Source organism: Anomaloglossus baeobatrachus, chromosome 6 (genome assembly GCF_048569485.1).
Source record: "Anomaloglossus baeobatrachus isolate aAnoBae1 chromosome 6, aAnoBae1.hap1, whole genome shotgun sequence".
NCBI lineage: Eukaryota > Metazoa > Chordata > Amphibia > Anura > Aromobatidae > Anomaloglossus > Anomaloglossus baeobatrachus.
In genome coordinates this window covers 24128103-24150072 of record NC_134358.1, presented here as the reverse complement: position 1 = coordinate 24150072, position 21970 = coordinate 24128103, and the positions used below count along the sequence as shown (strand labels likewise).

The 21970-nt window shown below is 47.7% G+C and overlaps 1 protein-coding gene across 10 annotated transcripts in view; it reads right to left on the bottom strand.

The window, feature by feature from the left end:
• PTK2 (protein tyrosine kinase 2) overlaps positions 1-21970 on the bottom strand; it is a 184458-nt gene that overhangs the window by 66873 nt on the left and 95615 nt on the right. For 6 of the 10 annotated variants that reach the window (XM_075352830.1, XM_075352832.1, XM_075352825.1 and 3 more), the window contains 8 exons: positions 19100-19187; positions 13866-13945; positions 8945-9007; positions 5126-5180; positions 3685-3834; positions 3376-3453; positions 2846-2953; positions 2099-2216 (listed from right to left, as the gene is read on the bottom strand). In XM_075352830.1, coding sequence (XP_075208945.1) covers positions 2099-2216; positions 2846-2953; positions 3376-3453; positions 3685-3834; positions 5126-5180; positions 8945-9007; positions 13866-13945; positions 19100-19187 — 740 coding nt within the window. The remainder of the gene's footprint in view (positions 1-2098; positions 2217-2845; positions 2954-3375; positions 3454-3684; positions 3835-5125; positions 5181-8944; positions 9008-13865; positions 13946-19099; positions 19188-21970) is intronic. The other 4 variants (XM_075352826.1, XM_075352834.1, XM_075352836.1 and 1 more) reach the window with 1 other exon arrangement.

The following is a 21970-nucleotide window of genomic DNA, read 5'->3' as shown; positions in this document are numbered from 1 at the left end:
TGAACGCCTCGGCTCCGCAGCGGCACCTGCCACTTACTCCAGCCGATCACCATCGATCGGGTGACACTTTTTCGCTGGATAAATGACCCCCTCCCCGACTTCCCAGAAGACCGTGACCGCAGGAAGTCCAAAGCCCATCAATACTCTGGGAAAAAAAAGAAACTGGAGGGGAAAAAAAAAAAAAAAAAAGGAGGGTCCAAATTCACTAAAAGCTTCAGAGAGGTCATTGATCTGCATCAATACCAGAGAGGGGAGCTCAGGGCGGAGCGACGCTCCCGGGGGTCTCATTACTCTGCAATTAAGTGGATTCCCTGGAGGATTGGGAAACATTATCCACAAGGCACGAGCCAATCAATAGAGAGGAGTAATGCAATTCTGCTATGAGGCACTTACTCACTGCACCACTCTGCAGTGTAATTGTTTTCCCCCTTGATGCATTTCCAAACCTCTGGTCGCCATCCCTCCTGGACAACGCCCGCCCATCCGACGCCGCCCGCCCATCCGACGCCGCCCGCCCATCCGACGCCGCCCGCCCATCCGACGCCGCCCGCCCATCCGACACCGCCGCCCATCCGACACCGCCCGCCCATCCGACACCGCCCGCCCATCCGACACCGCCCGCCCATCCGACACCGCCCGCCCATCCGACACCGCCCGCCCATCCGACACCGCCCGCCCATCCGACAACGCTTGCCCATCCGACAACGCCCGCCCATCCGACAACGCCCGCCCATCCGACAACGCTCTGCAGCGTCTTATAAGGCTGAGAGCTCGTAAGTGGCATTCAGTCACCCCGAAAAGCTACACCCCGATTATCCTACACCCCCAGCGGGCATGGTAATGGACACGGCTTCCCATACACCCCTTTATTCCAGCGTCTCACATGGGAGTCTGGTATCACATCAGCATGCAGCACAGTACTGCGCATCATATATAGAGGACGCACGGCGTATATAGAGGACGCACGGCGTATATAGAGGACGCACGGCGTATATAGAGGACGCACGGCGTATATAGAGGACGCACGGCGTATATAGAGGGCGCACGGCGTATATAGAGGGCGCACGGCGTATATAGAGGGCGCACATAGAGGGCGCACGGCGTACATAGAGGGCGCACGGCATACATAGAGGACGCACGGCATACATAGAGGACGCACGGCATACATAGAGGACGCACGGCATACATAGAGGACGCACGGCATACATAGAGGACGCACGGCATACATAGAGGACGCACGGCATACATAGAGGACGCACGGCATACATAGAGGACGCACGGCGTACATAGAGGACGCACGGCATACATAGAGGACGCACGGAGTACATAGAGGACGCACGGCGTACATAGAGGGCGCACGGCGTACATAGAGGACGCACGGCGTACATAGAGGGCGCACGGCGTACATAGAGGACGCACGGCGTACATAGAGGACGCACGGCGTACATAGAGGGCGCACGGCGTACATAGAGGGCGCACGGCGTACATAGAGGACGCACGGCGTACATAGAGGGCGCACGGCGTACATAGAGGACGCACGGCGTACATAGAGGACGCACGGCGTACATAGAGGACGCACGGCATACATAGAGGGCGCACATAGAGGACGCACGGCGCACATAGAGGACGCACGGCATATATAGCGGACGCACGGCATATATAGAGGACGCACGGCATATATAGAGGACGCACGGCATATATAGAGGACGCACGGCATATATAGAGGACGCACGGCATATATAGAGGACGCACGGCATATATAGAGGACGCACGGCATATATAGAGGACGCACGGCATATATAGAGGACGCACGGCATATACAGAGGACGCACGGCATATATAGAGGACGCACGGCATATATAGAGGACGCACGGCATATATAGAGGACGCACGGCATATATAGAGGACGCACGGCATATATAGAGGACGCACGGCATATATAGAGGACGCACGGCATACATAGAGGACGCACGGCATACATAGAGGACGCACGGCATACATAGAGGACGCACGGCATATATAGAGGACGCATGCGGGCTGCAGGGCCAAGAACGGGAACATGCTGCCCACCAATCGCCGCACTGCACATTACACTCACCTTTCTGTGGCCGGATGATGAAGGACTCGGAGGCTCCATGGACAAGACGGCAGTATCCATCTATTAAGTCAGCCATGTTCTCCGCAATGGTGAGGGATGGGGCTGTCACAGTGAGAGGCTGAGAGGACACAACAATAAGGGTATTATTGTCATTACTGCACCGACATACACACACACACACACCCCCCCCCATTGTGTCGGGCAACGATGGCTCATATCGACAGACTGTAGAAGGGATGTCAGCAAGATCCCAGGGGACATAGGGGCAGAATAAAGCCCAGGAGGGGTCATGGGGCAGATGAAATGTGAGGCCGAGCCCAGAGGATGGGAGACATGGAGGAAGCGAGGCCGACCCCAGAAGATGGGAGACAGGGAGGAAACGAGGCCGACCCCAGAGGATGGGAGGCAGGGAGGAAACGAGGCCGACCCCAGAGGGTGGGGGGAAGCGGGAATGCAAGGCTGACTCCAAAGGCTGGGAGGTAGGGAGGGACATGAGGCCGACCCGAGAAGGTGGGAGGATAGAGGGACGTGAGGCTGATCCTAGACAATGGGAGGCAGCGGGGAAGAGAGGCAGACCAAAGAGGATGGGAAAAAGGGGAGACACGGGGCCGACCCCAGGAGACAAAGGGGCTGAATATCAGAGGGGATAGGAGAGGCAGACCCCTGGGGTAAAGAAGCAAGGAAGACCACGAGGTAAAAAAAAAAACGGAGACCAATAAGGACCTCAGAGGAGGCCACAGCATATACCTCGGGGGCTCCAGAAATCCTTAGCTGCAGCATCCCTTTCCGGTCTTTGTCTTCGCTGCTTGAATACTGGATCGTCTGGACCTGAGTGAAGTCGGCGAGGTGGGTCGGCTGCAGGGGAAGAAATTAGGATTAGTGACCAGGTCAGTATTACAGGTGCAATGTAACCTCCGGGCTTGTCCCTAATTATCCCTGCAGTGATCTCTGACCCTCTACCATTATATATTGCTCCACTGGACGTAGCGACCGTTCTGTATACAGCTCTTATGCAGACCAATAGGTTGCCACGGTTACAGACTACGCTCAGAGCCAGTGTAGTCAGATCCCACGGTCAGGCAATACTCTCCCCCATTTAACCCTTAACTGTGAGATACCAAAAAGGCAGGATCAGAGTGTAAGCATGGAGACACATAGGCCTGCATGGGAGCTGCGCACGTGATTTACACAAAGGAATATATAAGGTTTAAGGATATGATTTATTCAAAATAATCCGGAAAATAGGAATCTAGAATGGTATAAATGTGATTACTTACATTAGATCCTTTATCTGTAAGGTAACTGATCCCCTCCTCGGGGCCGATCGCCAGCTCCACAGATATAACCCAACTGGACTTTAATGGTTTATGTGATCAATGGGAAAAGCATAAAACACACAAGAAATCCAGCGTTAACCATTTATATGCACAATAAGGACAAAAAGAGCCTCCTCCCGTACCCCCATATAAAAAGCGCTCCCCTACCGCAGTGTAAAGCATGGGGGATAACAGCAGAGTAGTGATATATTACAGACCCCTCAATATTGCAGGGTCCCCCACTAAAGGCAGAGATTAGTAATGTCCTACCGTACTTACTCCGAGGGCGCACTTAAAGCATTCCTTGTCATATCGATACACCGGAGAAAGGATTTCAAAGAATTTTAAAATACTTTCTTCTCGGTTGAGGTTGGCAAATTGGCGAAACGTCTGCTGGATCAACTTCCGGAGGGACTTAGCCTGTAAGAAACAAAAATGGAGAAGAAATCAGGAACGGGACCGAAATCAGAGCTTGCACCAATAATCAGGAGAGAAATCAGAGCTCGCGCCAATAATCAGGACAGAAATCAGAGCTCACACCAATAATCAGGAGAGAAATCAGAGCTCACACCAATAATCAGGACAGAAATCAGAGCTCACACCAATAATCAGGAGAGAAATCAGAGCTCACATCAATAATCAGGACCGAAATCAGAGCTCGCAGCAATAATCAGGACCGAAATCAGAGCTCACACCAATAATCAGGAGAGAAATCAGAGCTCGCGCCAATAATCAGGACAGAAATCAGAGCTCGCGCCAATAATCAGGACAGAAATCAGAGCTCGCGCCAATAATCAGGACAGAAATCAGAGCTCACGAATAATCAGGAGAGAAATCAGAGCTCGCACCAATAATCAGGACCGAAATCAGAGCTCACAGCAATAATCAGGACAGAAATCAGAGCTCGCACCAATAATCAGGACAGAAATCAGAGCTCGCACCAATAATCAGGACAGAAATCAGAGCTCACACCAATAATCAGGACCAAAATCAGAGCTCGCACCAATAATCAGGACCGATATCAGAGCTCACACCAATAATCAGGAGAGAAATCAGAGCTCACACCAATAATCAGGAGAGAAATCAGAGCTCACACCAATAAGCAGGAGAGAAATCAGAGCTCGCACCAATAATCAGGACCGAAATCAGAGCTCGCACCAATAATCAGGACCGAAATCAGAGCTCACACCAATAATCAGGAGAGAAATCAGAGCTCACACCAATATTCAGGGTAGAAATCAGAGCTCGCACCAATAATCAGGACAGAAATCAGAGCTCACAGCAATAATCAGGACAGAAATCAGAGCTCACACCAATAATCAGGACCGAAATCAGAGCTCACACCAATAATCAGGACCGAAATCAGAGCTCACACCAATAATCAGGAGAGAAATCAGAGCTCACACCAATAATCAGGAGAGAAATCAGAGCTCACACCAATAATCAGGACCGAAATCAGAGCTCACACCAATAATCAGGACCAAAATCAGAGCTCACACCAATAATCAGGACCGAAATCAGAGCTCACACCAATAATCAGGACAGAAATCAGAGCTCACACCAATAATCAGGAGAGAAATCAGAGCTCACACCAATAATCAGGAGAGAAATCAGAGCTCACACCAATAATCCGGGAATGGACATCTGAGATCAGTATTTGCTCCAGTGAAGAATAAGGACAGAAGTGATGATAAAGTTGCGTTGTATTTACCTTAACAGAATCCAGCAAACTTTTTGGGAAGAACCTTTTCAGACCGACATCTTTCCTGAAAGAAAATAAGAATGTTCCATCGTATTACACGGGACAGGACTGAAGCCGGGGCAGAATTGAGGTGGGATAAATGCCATTATCTGTGTGATGAACGGCCGGTGTCACATCCCCCCGGCGAGGAGCGGAGCACAATCCTCCTGACGCCGCCTGTCACCGGTTAAGAATTTCGTGTCCTCTCTACACCCATCCATCGTGCGGGGGCTGCAGTATGTATTCTGCTTGCTGTCAGTGAACGTTTACATTACGCACCTGAAAACCAAACTCAGCGAAAACTTTCCCCGACTGAGGGTTTGTTACAGAAGTCCAGAGAATCATCAACTCTTCACTGATACATTGTAGCAAACCATCATACGTGGAGATAGGAGTGCTGATTAGAAATTCAGCTCAGAGAAGGGGGCCTATATTTTGCAAAACAAATACTGTGTGTGCTGAAACCTTGTTACAATGTGTCAGCGAAGAAAAAAACAAACCACAAATTGCATCACTATGGATTGCAATCTGCAGAACTCACAGACTGGATGGAAACCTTGCTGCAAATGCTCATCCGGCAGATCGAGAGTTAATATTCCGGAACACAAGATCCGTCTGTGGATCCGAGCGACATTCCGAATTACCCAACATTTCTTGGTCCCTGTGTTAGGGGCCGACGCTGCCACCGAGGTGGAACAGACATGGCCGACGAGAATAATGGCCAATTAGGGTGATGTAAATGTCACGGCAGAGCGGGGTCGGGGGACGGGCGAACATTAGGCAATTATTGTAAAAAGACAATGACTTCTAGATAGCCAAATCGGGTTACCATGACGCGGGGATGACGGGAGCGAAGCGCTCACCGAAAGGGTCACATGGAGGAAGGAAACACAACTGCACTAATATACAGTGCAGACCAAAAGTTTGGACACACCTCATTCAAAAGTGTTTTTTTTATTTTCATGACTCTGAAAATTGTAGATTCACATTGAAGGCATCAAAGCTATGAATTACCACATGTGGAATGAAATACTTAAAAATGTGTAAAACAACTGAAAATATGTCTTATATTCTAGGTTCTTCTCTTGCTTTGATTACTGCTTTGCACACTCTTGGCATTCTCTTGATGAGCTTCTGGAGGTAGTCACCGGAAATGGTCTTCACTTCACAGGTGCGCCCGGTCAGGTTTAATAAGTGGGATTTCTTGCCTTATAATTGGGGTTGGGACCATCAGTTGTGTTGTGCAGAAGTCTGGTGGATACACAGCTGATAGTCCTACTGAATAGACTGTTAGAATTTGTATTATGGCAAGAAAAAAGCAGCTAAGTAAAGATAAACGAGTGGCCATCATTATTTTTAAGAAGTGAAGGTCAGTCAGTCCGAAAAATTGGGAAAACTTTAAAAGTGTCCCCAAGTGCAGTGGCAAAAACCATTAAATGCTACAAAGAAACTGGCTCACATGAGGACCGCCCCAGGAAAGGAAGACCAAGAGTCACCTCTGCTGCGGAGGATAAGTTTATCCAAGTCACTAGCCTCAGAAATCGCAGGGTAACAGCAGCTCAGATTAGAGACCAGGTCAATGCCACACAGAGTTCTAGCAGCAGACACATCTCTAGAAAAAGTGTTAAGAGGAGGCTTTGTGCAGCAGGCCTTCATGGTAAAATAGCTGCTAGGAAACCACTGCTAAGGACAGACAACAAGCAGAAGAGACTTGTTTGGGCTAAAAAACAGAAGGAATGGACATTAGACCAGTGGAAATCTGTGCTTTAGTCTGATGAATCCAAATTTGAGATCTTTGTATCCAACCACCGTGTCTTTGTAGAAAAGGTGAACGGATGGACTCTACATGGCTGGTTCCCACCGTGAAGCATGGTGGAGGAGGTGTGATGGTGTGGGGGGGGCTTTGCTGGTGACACTGTTGGGGATTTATTCAAAATTGAAGGCATACAGAACCAGCATGGCTACCACAGCATCTTGCAGCGGCGTGCTATTCCATCCGGTTTGCGTTTAGTTGGACCATCATTTATTTTTCAACAGGACAATGACCCCAAACACCCCTCCAAGCTGTGTAAGGGCTATGTGAGTAAGAAGGAGAGTGATGGGGTGCTACGCCACATGACCTGGCCTCCACAGTCACCAGAACTGAACCCAATCGAGATGGTTTGGGGTGAGCTGGACCGCAGAGTGAAGGCAAAAGGGCCAACAAGTGCTAAGCATCTCTGGGAACTCCTTCAAGACTGATGGAAAACCATTTCCGGTGACTACCTCTTGAAGCTCATCAAGAGAATGCCAAGAGTGTGCAAAGCAGTAATCAAAGGAAAAGGCGGCTACTGTGAAGAACCTAGAATATAAGACATATGTTCAGTTGTTTCACACTTTTTTGTTAAGTATTTCATTCCACATGTGTTATTCATAGTTTTGATGCCTTCAATGTGAATCTACAATTTTCAGAGTCATGAAAATAAAGAAAACTCTTTCAATGAGAAAGTGTGTCCAAACTTTTGGTCTGTACTGTACATTACAAAATCTAACTCAGGATCAGTAATGTATTAAACTCCAGGCTGCACTCACTACACAGTGACACCATGAGTGGACTAATGAGTGCAGCTCTGGAGAATAATACAGGAGGTAACTCAGGATCAGTAATGTAATGTTTGTACACAGTGACTGCACCAGCAGAATAGTGAGTGCAGCTCTGGAGTATAATACAGGAGGTAACTCAGGATCAGTAATGTAATGTATGTACACAGTGACTGCACCAGCAGAATAGTGAGTGCAGCTCTGGAGTATAATACAGGAGGTAACTCAGGATCAGTAATGTAATGTATGTACACAGTGACTGCACCAGCAGAATAGTGAGTGCAGCTCTGGAGTATAATACAGGAGGTAACTCAGGATCAGAAATGTAATGTATGTACACAGTGACTGCACCAGGAGAATAGTGAGTGCAGCTCTGGAGTATAATACAGGATCAGTAATGCAATGTTTGGGACGGCCATCATCCTCCGGGAGACAGGAGGTACACAGGAAGAGCTATTACACCATTAATTCCAGTTGCTGCCATAAAGCCCCAGCATTTCCTTGCCTCGGCGGTCACTAGTTGAGCGCTGCAGATTTAGAGACGGACGTTCCCTCACACACTGTGACATACACTGATTTATCCGGTTGTCCTGCCATCAGATCTGCTATTAGTAAACGTCAGTGAAAGGTTATTAAGATGTGCGGTCAGAGCGGACGAGCCGATGCGGAAAACAACCACCGAAATCAATCAAAATCCAAGTACCGAAGACTGGAGATCAAGAAGGATGGTGACCAAGCCTCTACACATCATGGTAATGGATCGCCGTCTCGAAAAGTCAAAACCAAATATAAGATGATAATCAACTTGCTAGAAAAAAAACATAAAATTTAAAAGGTAGAGCGCCTCCTTGTGGCTAAATTGGTTGGAAAATTAGACGAAGTTCCAGGAACCTGGTATTTCTGCCATGTTTATCTTGGAGAATACTTTATTACCTGTGAAATGACCGTTCTGAGGAGTCATCTCTCAACACCGCACTGTACGGCCCCTCTAATTCCACAAAAAAGTCCAATCAGCGCTAATAGTGTCAGCCACGCCCAATAATGAGAGATTTGCCCCGTCCAGAACTATTATATATATATATATATATATATATATATATATATATATATATATATATATATATATATATATATATATATATATATATATATATATATATATATATATATATATATATATATAAATATACTGTATCAGCCAACACTTACTCTAAAACTTCGTAGTTTGACTTCTTCTCTAGGGCGTTACCTCTCATCTCACCGTACGATCGCCTAGAAGGAAGAAGAAAAAAAACCAAAACACAATTTAGAATAGAATCACAAGATAATGAAAAATCCAAATATATCATTCTTCATCATAGGAAAAAATATTATAGTAGTTATATTCTTGTACATAGGGGGCAGTATTATAGTAGTTATATTCTTGTACATAGGGGGCAGTATAATAGTAATTATATTCTTGTACATAGGGGCAGTATTATAGTAGTTATATTCTTGTACATAGAGGGCAATATTATAGCAGTTACATTCTTGTACATAGGGGGCAGTATTATAGTAGTTATATTCTTGTACATAGGGGCAGTATTATAGTAGTTCTATTCTTGTATATAGGGGGCAGTATTATAGTAGTTATATTCTTGTACATAGAGGGCAATATTATAGCAGTTACATTCTTGTACATAGGGGGCAGTATTATAGTAGTTATATTCTTGTACATAGGGGGCAGTATTATAGTAGTTCTATTCTTGTATATAGGGGGCAGTATTATAGTAGTTATATTCTTGTACATAGGGGCAGTATTATAGTAGTTCTATTCTTGTATATAGGGGGCAGTATTATAGTAGTTATATTCTTGTACATAGGGGGCAGTATTATAGCAGTTATATTCTTGTACATAAGGTGCAGTATTATAGTAGTTACATTCTTGTACATAGGGGGCAGTATTATAGTAGTTATATTCTTGTATATAGGGGGCAGTATTATAGTAGTTACATTCTTGTACATAGGGGGCAGTATTATAGTAGTTCTATTCTTGTATATAGGGGGCAGTATTATAGTAGTTACATTCTTGTACATAGGGGGCAGTATTATAGTAGTTCTATTCTTGTATATAGGGGGTAGTATTATAGTAGTTACATTCTTGTACATAGGGGGCAGTATTATAGTAGTTACATTCTTGTATATAGGGGGCAGTATTATAGTAGTTATATTCTTGTACATAGGGGGCAGTATTATAGTAGTTCTATTCTTGTATATAGGGGGCAGTATTATAGTAGTTACATTCTTGTACATAGGGGGCAGTATTATAGTAGTTATATTCTTGTACATAGGGGCAGTATTATAGTAGTTCTATTCTTGTATATAGGGGGCAGTATTATAGTAGTTATATTCTTGTACATAGAGGGCAATATTATAGCAGTTATATTCTTGTACATAGGGGGCAGTATTATAGTAGTTATATTCTTGTACATAGGGGGCAGTATTATAGTAGTTATATTCTTGTACATAGGGACAGTATTATAGTAGTTCTATTCTTGTATATAGGGGGCAGTATTATAGTAGTTATATTCTTGTACATAGAGGGCAATATTATAGCAGTTACATTCTTGTACATAGGGGGCAGTATTATAGTAGTTATATTCTTGTACATAGGGGCAGTATTATAGTAGTTCTATTCTTGTATATAGGGGGCAGTATTATAGTAGTTATATTCTTGTACATAGAGGGCAATATTATAGCAGTTACATTCTTGTACATAGGGGGCAGTATTATAGTAGTTATATTCTTGTACATAGGGGGCAGTATTATAGTAGTTATATTCTTGTACATAGGGGGCAATATTATAGTAGTTATATTCTTGTACATAGGGGGCAGTATTATAGTAGTTATATTCTTGTACATAGGGGGCAGTATTATAGTAGTTATATTCTTGTACATAGAGGGCAATATTATAGCAGTTATATTCTTGTACATAGGGGGCAGTATTATAGTAGTTATATTCTTGTACATAGGGGGCAGTATTATAGTAGTTATATTCTTGTACATAGAGGGCAATATTATAGCAGTTATATTCTTGTACATAGGGGGCAATATTATAGCAGTTATATTCTTGTACATAGGGGCAGTATTATAGTAGTTATATTCTTGTACATAGAGGGCAATATTATAGTAGTTATATTCTTGTACATAGGGGGCAGTATTATAGTAGTTATATTCTTGTACATAGGGGGCAGTATTATAGTAGTTATATTCTTGTACATAGGGGGCAGTATTATAGTAGTTATATTCTTGTACATAGAGGGCAATATTATAGCAGTTATATTCTTGTACATAGGGGCAGTATTATAGTAGTTATATTCTTGTACATAGAGGGCAATATTATAGTAGTTATATTCTTGTACATAGGGGGCAGTATTATAGTAGTTATATTCTTGTACATAGGGGGCAGTATAATAGTAGTTATATTCTTGTACATAGGGGCAGTATTATAGTAGTTATGTTCTTGTACATAGGGGGCAGTATTATAGTAGTTATATTCTTGTACATAGGGGCAGTATAATAGTAGTTATATTCTTGTACATAGGGGCAGTATTATAGTAGTTATATTCTTGTACATAGGGGGCAGTATTATAGTAGTTATATTCTTGTACATAGGGGCAGTATTATAGTAGTTCTATTCTTGTATATAGGGGGCAGTATTATAGTAGTTATATTCTTGTACATAGAGGGCAATATAGCAGTTATATTCTTGTACATAGGGGGCAGTATTATAGTAGTTATATTCTTGTACATAGAGGGCAATATTATAGTAGTTATATTCTTGTACATAGGGGGCAATATTATAGTCGTTATATTCTTGTACATAGGGGGCAGTATTATAGTAGTTCTATTCTTGTATATAGGGGCAGTATTATAGTAGTTATATTCTTGTACATAGAGGGCAATATTATAGCAGTTATATTCTTGTACATAGGGGCAGTATTATAGTAGTTATATTCTTGTACATAGAGGGCAATATTATAGTAGTTATATTCTTGTACATAGGGGGCAGTATTATAGTAGTTATATTCTTGTATATAGGGGGCAGTATTATAGTAGTTCTATTCTTGTACATAGGGGGCAGTATAATAGTAATTATATTCTTGTACATAGGGGCAGTATTATAGTAGTTATATTCTTGTACATAGGGGGCAGTATTATAGTAGTTATATTCTTGTACATAGGGGCAGTATAATAGTAGTTATATTCTTGTACATAGGGGCAGTATTATAGTAGTTACATTCTTGTACATAGGGGGCAGTATTATAGTAGTTATATTCTTGTACATAGGTTGGCAGTATTATAGTAGTTATATTCTTGTACATAGGGGGGCAGTATTATAGTAGTCATATTCTTGTACAGAGGGGGGCAGTATTATAGTAGTCATATTCTTGTACATAGGGGCAGTATTATAGTAGTTATATTCTTGTACATAGGGGCAGTATTATAGTAGTTATATTCTTGTACATAGGGACAGTATTATAGCAGTTATATTCTTGTACATAGGGACAGTATTATAGCAGTTATATTCTTGTACATAGGGGCAGTATTATAGCAGTTATATTCTTGTACATAGGAGCAGTATTATAGCAGTTATATTCTTGTACATAGGGGCAGTATTATAGTAGTCATATTCTTGTACATAGGGGCAGTATTATAGTAGTTATATTCTTGTATATAGGAGCAGTATTATAGTAGTTATATTCTTGTACATAGGGGCAGTATTATAGTAGTTATATTCTTGTACATAGGAGCAGAATTATAGTAGTTATATTCTTGTACATAGGAGCAGAATTATAGTAGTTATATTCTTGTACATAGGGGCAGTATTATAGTAGTTATATTCTTGCACATAGGGGTAGTATTATAGTAGTTATATTCTTGTACATAGGGGCAGTATTATAGTAGTTATATTCTTGTACATAGGAGCAGAATTATAGTAGTTATATTCTTGTACATAGGGGCAGTATTATAGTAGTTATATTCTTGTACATAGGAGCAGTATTATAGTAGTTATATTCTTGTACATAGGGGGCAGTATTATAGTAGTTATATTCTTGTACATAGGAGCAGTATTATAGTAGTTATATTCTTGTACATAGTTGGCAGTATTATAGTAGTTATATTCTTGTATATAGGGGGCAGTATTATAGTAGTTATATTCTTGTATATAGGGGCAGTATTATAGTAGTTATATTCTTGTACATAGGGGCAGTATTATAGTAGTTATATTCTTGTACATAGGGGGCAGTATTATAGTAGTTATATTCTTGTACATAGGGGCAGTATTATAGTAGTTATATTCTTGTACAAAGGGGGCAGGATTATAGTAATTATATTCTTGTATATAGGAGCAGTATTATAGTAGTTATATTCTTGTACATAGGGGCATTGTTATAGTAGTTATATTCTTGTACATAGAGGGCAGTATTATAGTAGTTATATTCTTGTACATAGGGGCAGTATTATAGTAGTTATATTCTTGTACATAGGGAGCAGTATTATAGTAGTTATATTCTTGTATATAGGAGCAGTATTATAGTAGTTATATTCTTGTACAAAGGTGGCAGTATTACATTACCTATTACCTACACACTGTCTGGTAATATCCAAACTAACTTTAATAGCTCTATCATCTGATTTCAAGTAACAACTAGTAAAACTAATCCGGCAGCTCCGGTTGTGACTGGAGAATAAGACACGACGTAGCAGAACAGCAGATATATGTCACATTTATCGTTCATGGATATGCTGCCATTCTGGGCTGAATTCCTGTATAATTTTTTACGCCTGAAGAACAGTCAATTAATACCAATTACAAGGGCAGATTTGCTGCTTTTTCCCTCGAGGAGCGTTGCACTGAGATAGTCCATAGCATTCAGATTATGAGGCCGCAGTGACGTCTGTATTATCGAAAAAATTCCCTCATCAGAATAATAAAGTTCCCGGGGTGCAGGGAGGGTGTAAGGACCCCGCACCCCCCTCACACACACAATGGAGGAAATATCATTATTCCAGTAAATACCAGCGATTCTTCTCGCCGGTCACAGAGCGCGCCGGCGTATATGTAATAGTATATTCAGGATATTACCGGATCTCAAGACAGCCGAGCTTCAAGGCAATTTCTTGGTCCACTTGGTCTGCCATCTCCGACATGTAGTCATTTTTCACCTGCAAGAAGGAGGGGACAAGATTTAGAAGAGAAGAGGCATGAGGCTTAAACACATGCGGGGGATGGGAAAACTACAAAACTACAACTTCCAGCATGTCTCAAACTCCATTGCAGCCTCACAGGGGTCACAGACCTCTAGCGAGCAGCAAGACTCTTCCCTTTAAATCAGGAAGCGCTTGCAGTACCACTCATGGCCACTACACAGTGTATGGCGCTGTTGCATTTCAGCTTGGCTGCAATCCCTTCAATCAGCTGATCAGTAGACGTGCTTGGAGTTGCACCCGCACTAATTTAGTATTATTGACATTTCCTGAGGACTGATGATGATATTCAAGTCCTGGAGAACATCAGGAAACGGAGTATTATTAGTCAACAATATTCTTTACGTCGATGGGAATGCCCCTCTAAGCTCCCACGTATCTAATCACTGAGCTTCCTAAATGTAGAAGGAATGGGTGTAGAGGCGAAAATTCAAAAGAAGGAGGGCTACCCTTTTACATAAAGCCAGAAAAAGCCACCGCCATCTAGTGCTCTGGATACTACTGCAAATCTGTGCACTATTTATGCAGCGTGCCAGCATCGCCCCCCCCCCCCCCCCCCCCCGTGTGGCACCAGATCGGATTTTTCCGTGTCACATTTCACCATATATCTGACATTCCACCTCTTTATAGCTTTTCTTCTGACTGGAGAGATTTTGGGTTTTTTTCCCCCCAAATATTGAATATTTTATCCAAAATTTTAAATCTCTTATTCACATCAATTTGGGATGTTTTATAGTTCAGGGTCACAGCTCCCACCTCCCCCCCACAGACGGGGCACCTGCATCTGTTGTGGTATTGCGGGGCTGTGGGAAAGAGCGGGGGCAGGGCAGATCGAGTCTTGACCCCAAACTTTAGCGTCCCAGCTGCCGGCCTGCGCAGCCATATGCCGTCTCATCTCCTCCCCGCAGTATGGTGGAGGGAGCACCGGGGAAGAAAGACCACGGGGAACAGAAGCCAGGACGCACAGAGGATGGAGGGGTCGCCGAATTCACAAAAATCCGAAAACACAAGTGAGGAGGGGGCAGTAACAAATCTCCGCGCTAAGGAAAGCTCAGCGTGAAAGCTCAACCCGCAGCAGCGTTACAGCATCTGCTGCACAAACAGCGCGGACCTGGGGATTTATTTATTTTTATTTTTTTAGTCATTCACCCAAATGCAACCCCCCCCCCCAAAAACGAGCCCCCAGTAATGATCCGTGGGGGCACAGATTCGTTAGTCATCCTGTCAAATAAGAGGGGTTCTGCATCCAGGCAGCGGCGGCAGGACTGTGCCCGGTGACCCACTAAGAGGTGGCGATAATTGGGCGGACGATGCTCCCGGCTCCGCGGTTCTGCCTGTGAGGACGCAGCAGAGCGTGACCGTCACTGTCTGCCCGCCGGCAGTGCAGCGTGCCACCGGCTGCAGGACGCACAGACATGAATGGCAGCGCCAGCTACAGCAGGTCACGTAGTGCCAAAGACCCCCACTGCTGCTGCAGTCTCTTAAAGGGGAAGGGACACCGAACAAGCTGGAATCACAAGCTAACCTACAAAACCAATGCAGAAGGTGAGACGATCGGGACGATGATGGGGGTCCCCTGACCAAAAACAGGAGAAGTCGCTGCAGGTGATAAATCCAGGCGCGGGGGCATCACACAGCCGCCTGACCCGTGCCAGCTGTGGGCAGGACTGACAGCTGCAGGACAGGGGGTCGGCTGCCATCTGCCGCCCCCCTCCCTCCGCACACGAGGTCACAGGCGGCTGCACCTTGTAGTTGGGTCTTTGCCGTGACCCATTTTTAGCCGCCTGCCCCCCTCCCGCCTGGTAAGTACAGGGCTCTGCCACTTTGAAGCAGACAATGTATTTAGTGGAGCAGCGCCCGTCCGCCTGGTAATTACAGGGGTCCGGGCACTCGTCTATTGTGCCGGGGACAACCATTGCAGAAGCCATCACAGCCCGGACCGGGGCGAGACTGGACGGATCTGACATTCAGGAGCCCTAGAAAGCTGTACGCTGCCAGTCCTCCCCGAGACAGGGGGCGGCTCCGGGTGACACAGTTCGTGCTCAGTTATCAGCTCGTCCTTGGTTCCCACGAGTCACAGGGAAAACAACCGATTTCCAGGAGTAACACTGGAGGGGCGCGATGGAAAGCACTGAATAGGGTCCGGCAGGGTGCGAGGGTCTAAAGACCCCAGAAATATAAGGCTGACCATCGCATTTTACGGTTTCTTAAAGGGCCCTGCCAAACTAACCATGCCATAAATGTTTGGGGTGCAGGACGCCCCTCGGGGACCACAATGGGGCACTGACTAATCTCTCACCGGTTATAAGACGGAGGATAGGGGGCCCCCCATCAGTCATTTATGGCATATGTCTGAAAAGCGAATACCCCTTAATCCAGGAAAGTTGGGTGATGACCACTACGTCCAGCAAGATAAGCCACCCAGCTTTCCGTGACCCTGAAAATGGAGTGGGCACTACTAGAGGGGGCGAGGGGACCAACCAAGAATGGAGGGAGTCAGATTGATTCCGGGAAAGCTGGGCGGCAGTGTATCTGACTCCCTCCATTCTTGGTTGGTCCCCTCGCCCCCTCTAGTAGTGCCCACTCCATTTTCAGGGTCACGGAAAGCTGGGTGGCTTACCTTGCTGGACGTAGTGGTCATCACCCAACTTTCCCGGAATCAGATACACCAGCGGCCACCCAGCTTTCCCGGAGTCAGATACACTGCCGGCCACCCAGCTTTCCCGGAATCAGATACACTGCCGGCCACCCAGCTTTCCCGGAATCAGATACACCAGCGGCCACCCAGCTTTCCCGGAATCAGATACACTGCCGGCCACCCAGCTTTCCCGGAATCAGATACACTGCCAGCCACCCAGCTTTCCCGGAATCAGATACATTGCCGGCCACCCAGCTTTCCCGGAATCAGATACACTGCCGGCCACCCAGCTTTCCTGGAATCAGATACACTGCCGGCCACCCAGCTTTCCCGGAATCAGATACACTGCCGGCCACCCAGCTTTCCCGGAATCAGATACACTGCCGGCCACCCAGCTTTCCCGGAATCAGATACACTGCCGGCCACCCAGCTTTCCTGGAATCAGATAGAACTGAAAGCATAATACAGGCAGTCGGCGAGGAGACGCCCGGACAAGCAGCGACGGCAGACAATGGCGCAGTGTTTCAGCGGCACAAGGTCTCTCCTGGCTGCGGCGGTGTCGGTGCGGACACAGAGCGGCTTTGTCCTGAACACCAGCAGGGTGTGTGTGATGTACAGGGTCAGGGGGGAGATAAGCGGCAGAGGGGGGCGGCGCTGATCACACCCTCTACCCCAACCAGAGTCTTATACCAACCAAATAATGGGCCCAGGAGACAGATTACCGGGGTCTTCTAACCAACACTACAGTCACTTTCAGGGGAGCCTGATAAAGCTGATAACAGGGAACAATAGCTTGTATGGCTCAGACAACACAGACATCTTTACTGCTCGTGCGGCGGGCCGCTTTTCTCCAGACCCCTCCCACACACCTGCATGATCTTCTTTTAGGAGCATACATGTGATTTTAATGAGGGAGCGGAGAATCCCACCTGAAAAGTGCGGACAACATGGAACAAGGCAGAGCACACTATACCACCACACCAGGCACAGACATGGTGGAGCACACTATACTGCCACGCCAGGCACACACACGGCAGAGGGCACTATACCGCCACACCAGGCACAGACACGGCAGAGGGCACTATACCGCCACACCAGGCACAGACACGGCAGAGGGCACTATACCGCCACGCCAGGTACAGACACGGCAGAGGGCACTATACCGCCACGCCAGGTACAGACACGGCAGAGGGCACTATACCGCCACACCAGGCACAGACACGGCAGAGGGCACTATACCGCCACGCCAGGTACAGACACGGCAGAGGGCACTATACCGCCACACCAGGCACAGACATGGTGGAGCACACTATACTGCCACGCCAGGCACACACACGGCAGAGGGCACTATACCGCCACGTCAGGCACAGACACGGCAGAGCGCACTATACCACCAGGCCAGGTACAGACACGGCAGAGCGCACTATACCGCCAGACCAGGCACAGACACGGCAGAGCACACTATACCACCAGGCCAGGCACAGACACGGCAGAGCACACTATACCACCAGGCCAGGCACAGACACGGCAGAGCGCACTATACCACCAGGCCAGGTACAGACACGGCAGAGCGCACTATACCACCAGGCCAGGCACAGACACGGCAGAGCGCACTATACCACCAGGCCAGGCACAGACACGGCAGAGCGCACTATACCACCAGGCCAGGTACAGACACGGCAGAGCGCACTATACCACCAGGCCAGGTACAGACACGGCAGAGCGCACTATACCACCAGGCCAGGTACAGACACGGCAGAGCACACTATACCACCAGGCCAGGTACAGACACAGCAGAGCACACTATACCACCAGGCCAGGTACAGACACGGCACAGCACACTATACCACCAGGCCAGGTACAGACACGGCAGAGCGCACTATACCACCAGGCCAGGTACAGACACGGCAGAGCACACTATACCACCAGGCCAGGTACAGACACGGCAGAGCGCACTATACCACTAGGCCAGGTACAGACACGGCAGAGCGCACTATACCACCAGGCCAGGCACAGACACGGCAGAGCGCACTATACCACCAGGCCAGGCACAGACACGGCAGAGCGCACTATACCACCAGGCCAGGCACAGACACGGCAGAGCGCACTATACCACCAGGCCAGGTACAGACACGGCAGAGCGCACTATACCACCAGGCCAGGCACAGACACGGCAGAGCACAAAGCTTTCATTAAGTACACAAGCCCAATAAGTAGCGGCCGCACATATCTGCATGGCGCAGCGGATCGCATTGTGCCGCCAGTACAGCACACACCAGTGGTTGGACCCCAACGATCAGCAACTAACGATACCACAGAAACTGACACACGACACGTGAACATAGTGGCATCCTCGCCTGTGCCCCTGTCCCACAGGACGTTGGGAAAGCTGGGTGACAGCCATTATGGCAGCACTAATAACGGTTGTCGGAGTGGTTGGGGACCTTACGGTGACGCACGGACCGGCCGCTTACCTGCTGATAGAAGAAGTTCAGCGTCGGCTTGTCCTCGGTGAACTGAGACACGAACCCTTTGGGCAAATATCGAATCCTCAGCTCGTACCTGGGAAACGAGACGAGAATTAGGAGAGAGGGAAATGAAGACAAAGCGAGCGCCGATCACACAACCCGCAGAATACAGGTAAGAGAGCATGTCTGACTGTCTCCACACCTCTGCTACAGGAGAAGACTGAAAGCAAGCTCCGCTCCTGAAATACTCTGCACACAACCCGCAGAATACAGGTAACAGAGCATGTCTGACAGTCTCCACACCTCTGCTACAGGAGACTGAAAGCAAGCTCCGCTCCTGAAATACTCTGCACACAACCCGCAGAATACAGATAACAGAGCATGTCTGACCGTCTCCACACCTCTGCTACAGGAGACTGAAAGCAAGCTCAGCTCCTGAAATACTCTGCACACAACCCACAGAATACAGGTAACAGAGCATGTCTGACCGTCTCCAGACCTCTGCTACAGAAGAAGACTGAAAGCAAGCTCCGCTACTGAAATACTCTGCACACAACCCGCAGAATACAGGTAACAGAGCATGTCTGACCGTCTCCACACCTCTGCTACAGGAGACTGAAAGCAAGCTCCGCTCCTGAAATACTCTGCACACAACCCACAGAATACAGGCAACAGACCATGTCTGACCGTCTCCACACCTCTGCTACAGGAGACTGAAAGCAAACTCCGATCCTGAAATACTCTGCACACAATCCGCAGAATACAGATAACAGAGCATGTATGACCGTCTCCACACCTCTGCTACAGAAGACTGAAAGCAAGCTCCGCTCCTGAAATACTCTGCACACAACCCGCAGAATACAGGTAATAGACCATGTCTGACCGTCTCCACACCTCTGCTACAGGAGATGACTGAAAGCAAACTCCGCTCCTGAAATACTCTGCACACAAGCTGCACACTCCTCTACGGAGCTCTGTGGTTTACTATGAAAATCTGATCACATCTCTCGGGTCCCCGGGGGCCGTCTGCAGCTCCGAGATATTAGTATTTTACACCCCCCAGCAGGACCCCGCTTGTTAGTAAAAATACACATGGAGGCATTCATCAAATATCACAGCTCTCATTCATTATAGAGGCCCCGCACCGCCTCACTGCTCTCTGCCACTCGCTTCACATCCGGGGCCGGGGCATGTGCAGATAAGGGGAGCATGAAGGAGGACACAAGGGGCGGAGGGGAACATGAAGGAGGACACAAGGGGCGGAGGGGAACATTAAGGAGGACACAAGGGGCGGAGGGGAACATGAAGGAGGACACAAGGGGCGGAGGGGAACATGAAGGAGGACGCAAGGGGCAGAGGGGAACATGAAGGAGGACGCAAGGGGCAGAGGGGAACATGAAGGAGGACACAAGGGGCGGAGGGGAACATTAAGGAGGACACAAGGGGCGGAGGGGAACATGAAGGAGGATACAAGGGGCGGAGGGGAACATGAAGGAGGACGCAAGGGGCAGAGGGGAACATGAAGGAGGACGCAAGGGGCAGAGGGGAACATGAAGGAGGACGCAAGGGGCAGAGGGGAACATGAAGGAGGACACAAGGGGCGGAGGGGAACATTAAGGAGGACACAAGGGGCGGAGGGGAACATTAAGGAGGACACAAGGGGCGGAGGGGAACATGAAGGAGGACACAAGGGGCGGTGGGGAACATGAAGGAGGACACAAGGGGCGGAGAGGAACATGAAGGAGGACACAAGGGGCGGAGAGGAACATGAAGGAGGACACAAGGGGCGGAGGGGAACATGAAGGAGGACACAAGGGGTGGAGGGGAACATGAAGGAGGACACAAGGGGCGGAGGGGAACATGAAGGAGGACACAAGGGGCGGAGGGGAACATGAAGGAGGACACAAGGGGCGGTGGGGAACATGAAGGAGGACACAAGGGGCGGAGAGGAACATGAAGGAGGACACAAGGGGCGGAGAGGAACATGAAGGAGGACACAAGGGGCGGAGGGGAACATGATGGAGGACACAAGGGGCGGAGAGGAACATGAAGGAGGACACAAGGGGCGGAGAGGAACATGAAGGAGGACACAAGGGGCAGAGGGGAACATGAAGGAGGACACAAGGGGCGGAGAGGAACATGAAGGAGGACACAAGGGGCAGAGGGGAACATGAAGGAGGACACAAGGGGCAGAGGGGAACATGATGGAGGACACAAGGGGCGGAGAGGAACATGAAGGAGGACACAAGGGGCGGAGAGGAACATGAAGGAGGACACAAGGGGCGGAGGGGAACATGAAGGAGGACACAAGGAGCGGAGGGGAGCATGGAGGAGGACACAAGAGGCGGAGGGGAACATGATGGAGGACACAAGGGGCAGAGGGGAACATGATGGAGGACACAAGGGGCAGAGGGGAACATGAAGGAGGACACAAGGGGCGGAGAGGAACATGAAGGAGGACACAAGGAGCGGAGGGGAACATGATGGAGGATACAAGGAGCGGAGGGGAACATGAAGGAGGACACAAGGAGCGGAGGGGAGCATGGAGGAGGACACAAGGGGCGGAGAGGAACATGAAGGAGGACACAAGGGGCAGAGGGGAGCATGGAGGAGGACACAAGGGGCGGAGGGGAACATGAAGGAGGACACAAGGAGCGGAGGCGAACATGAAGGAGGACACAAGGGGCGGAGGGGAACATGAAGGAGGACACAAGGGGCGGAGAGGAACATGAAGGAGGACACAAGGGGCGGAGAGGAACATGATGGAGGACACAAGGGGCGGAGGGGAACATGAAGGAGGACACAAGGGGCGGAGGCGAACATGAAGGAGGACACAAGGGGCGGAGGGGAACATGGAGGAGGACACAAGGGGCGGAG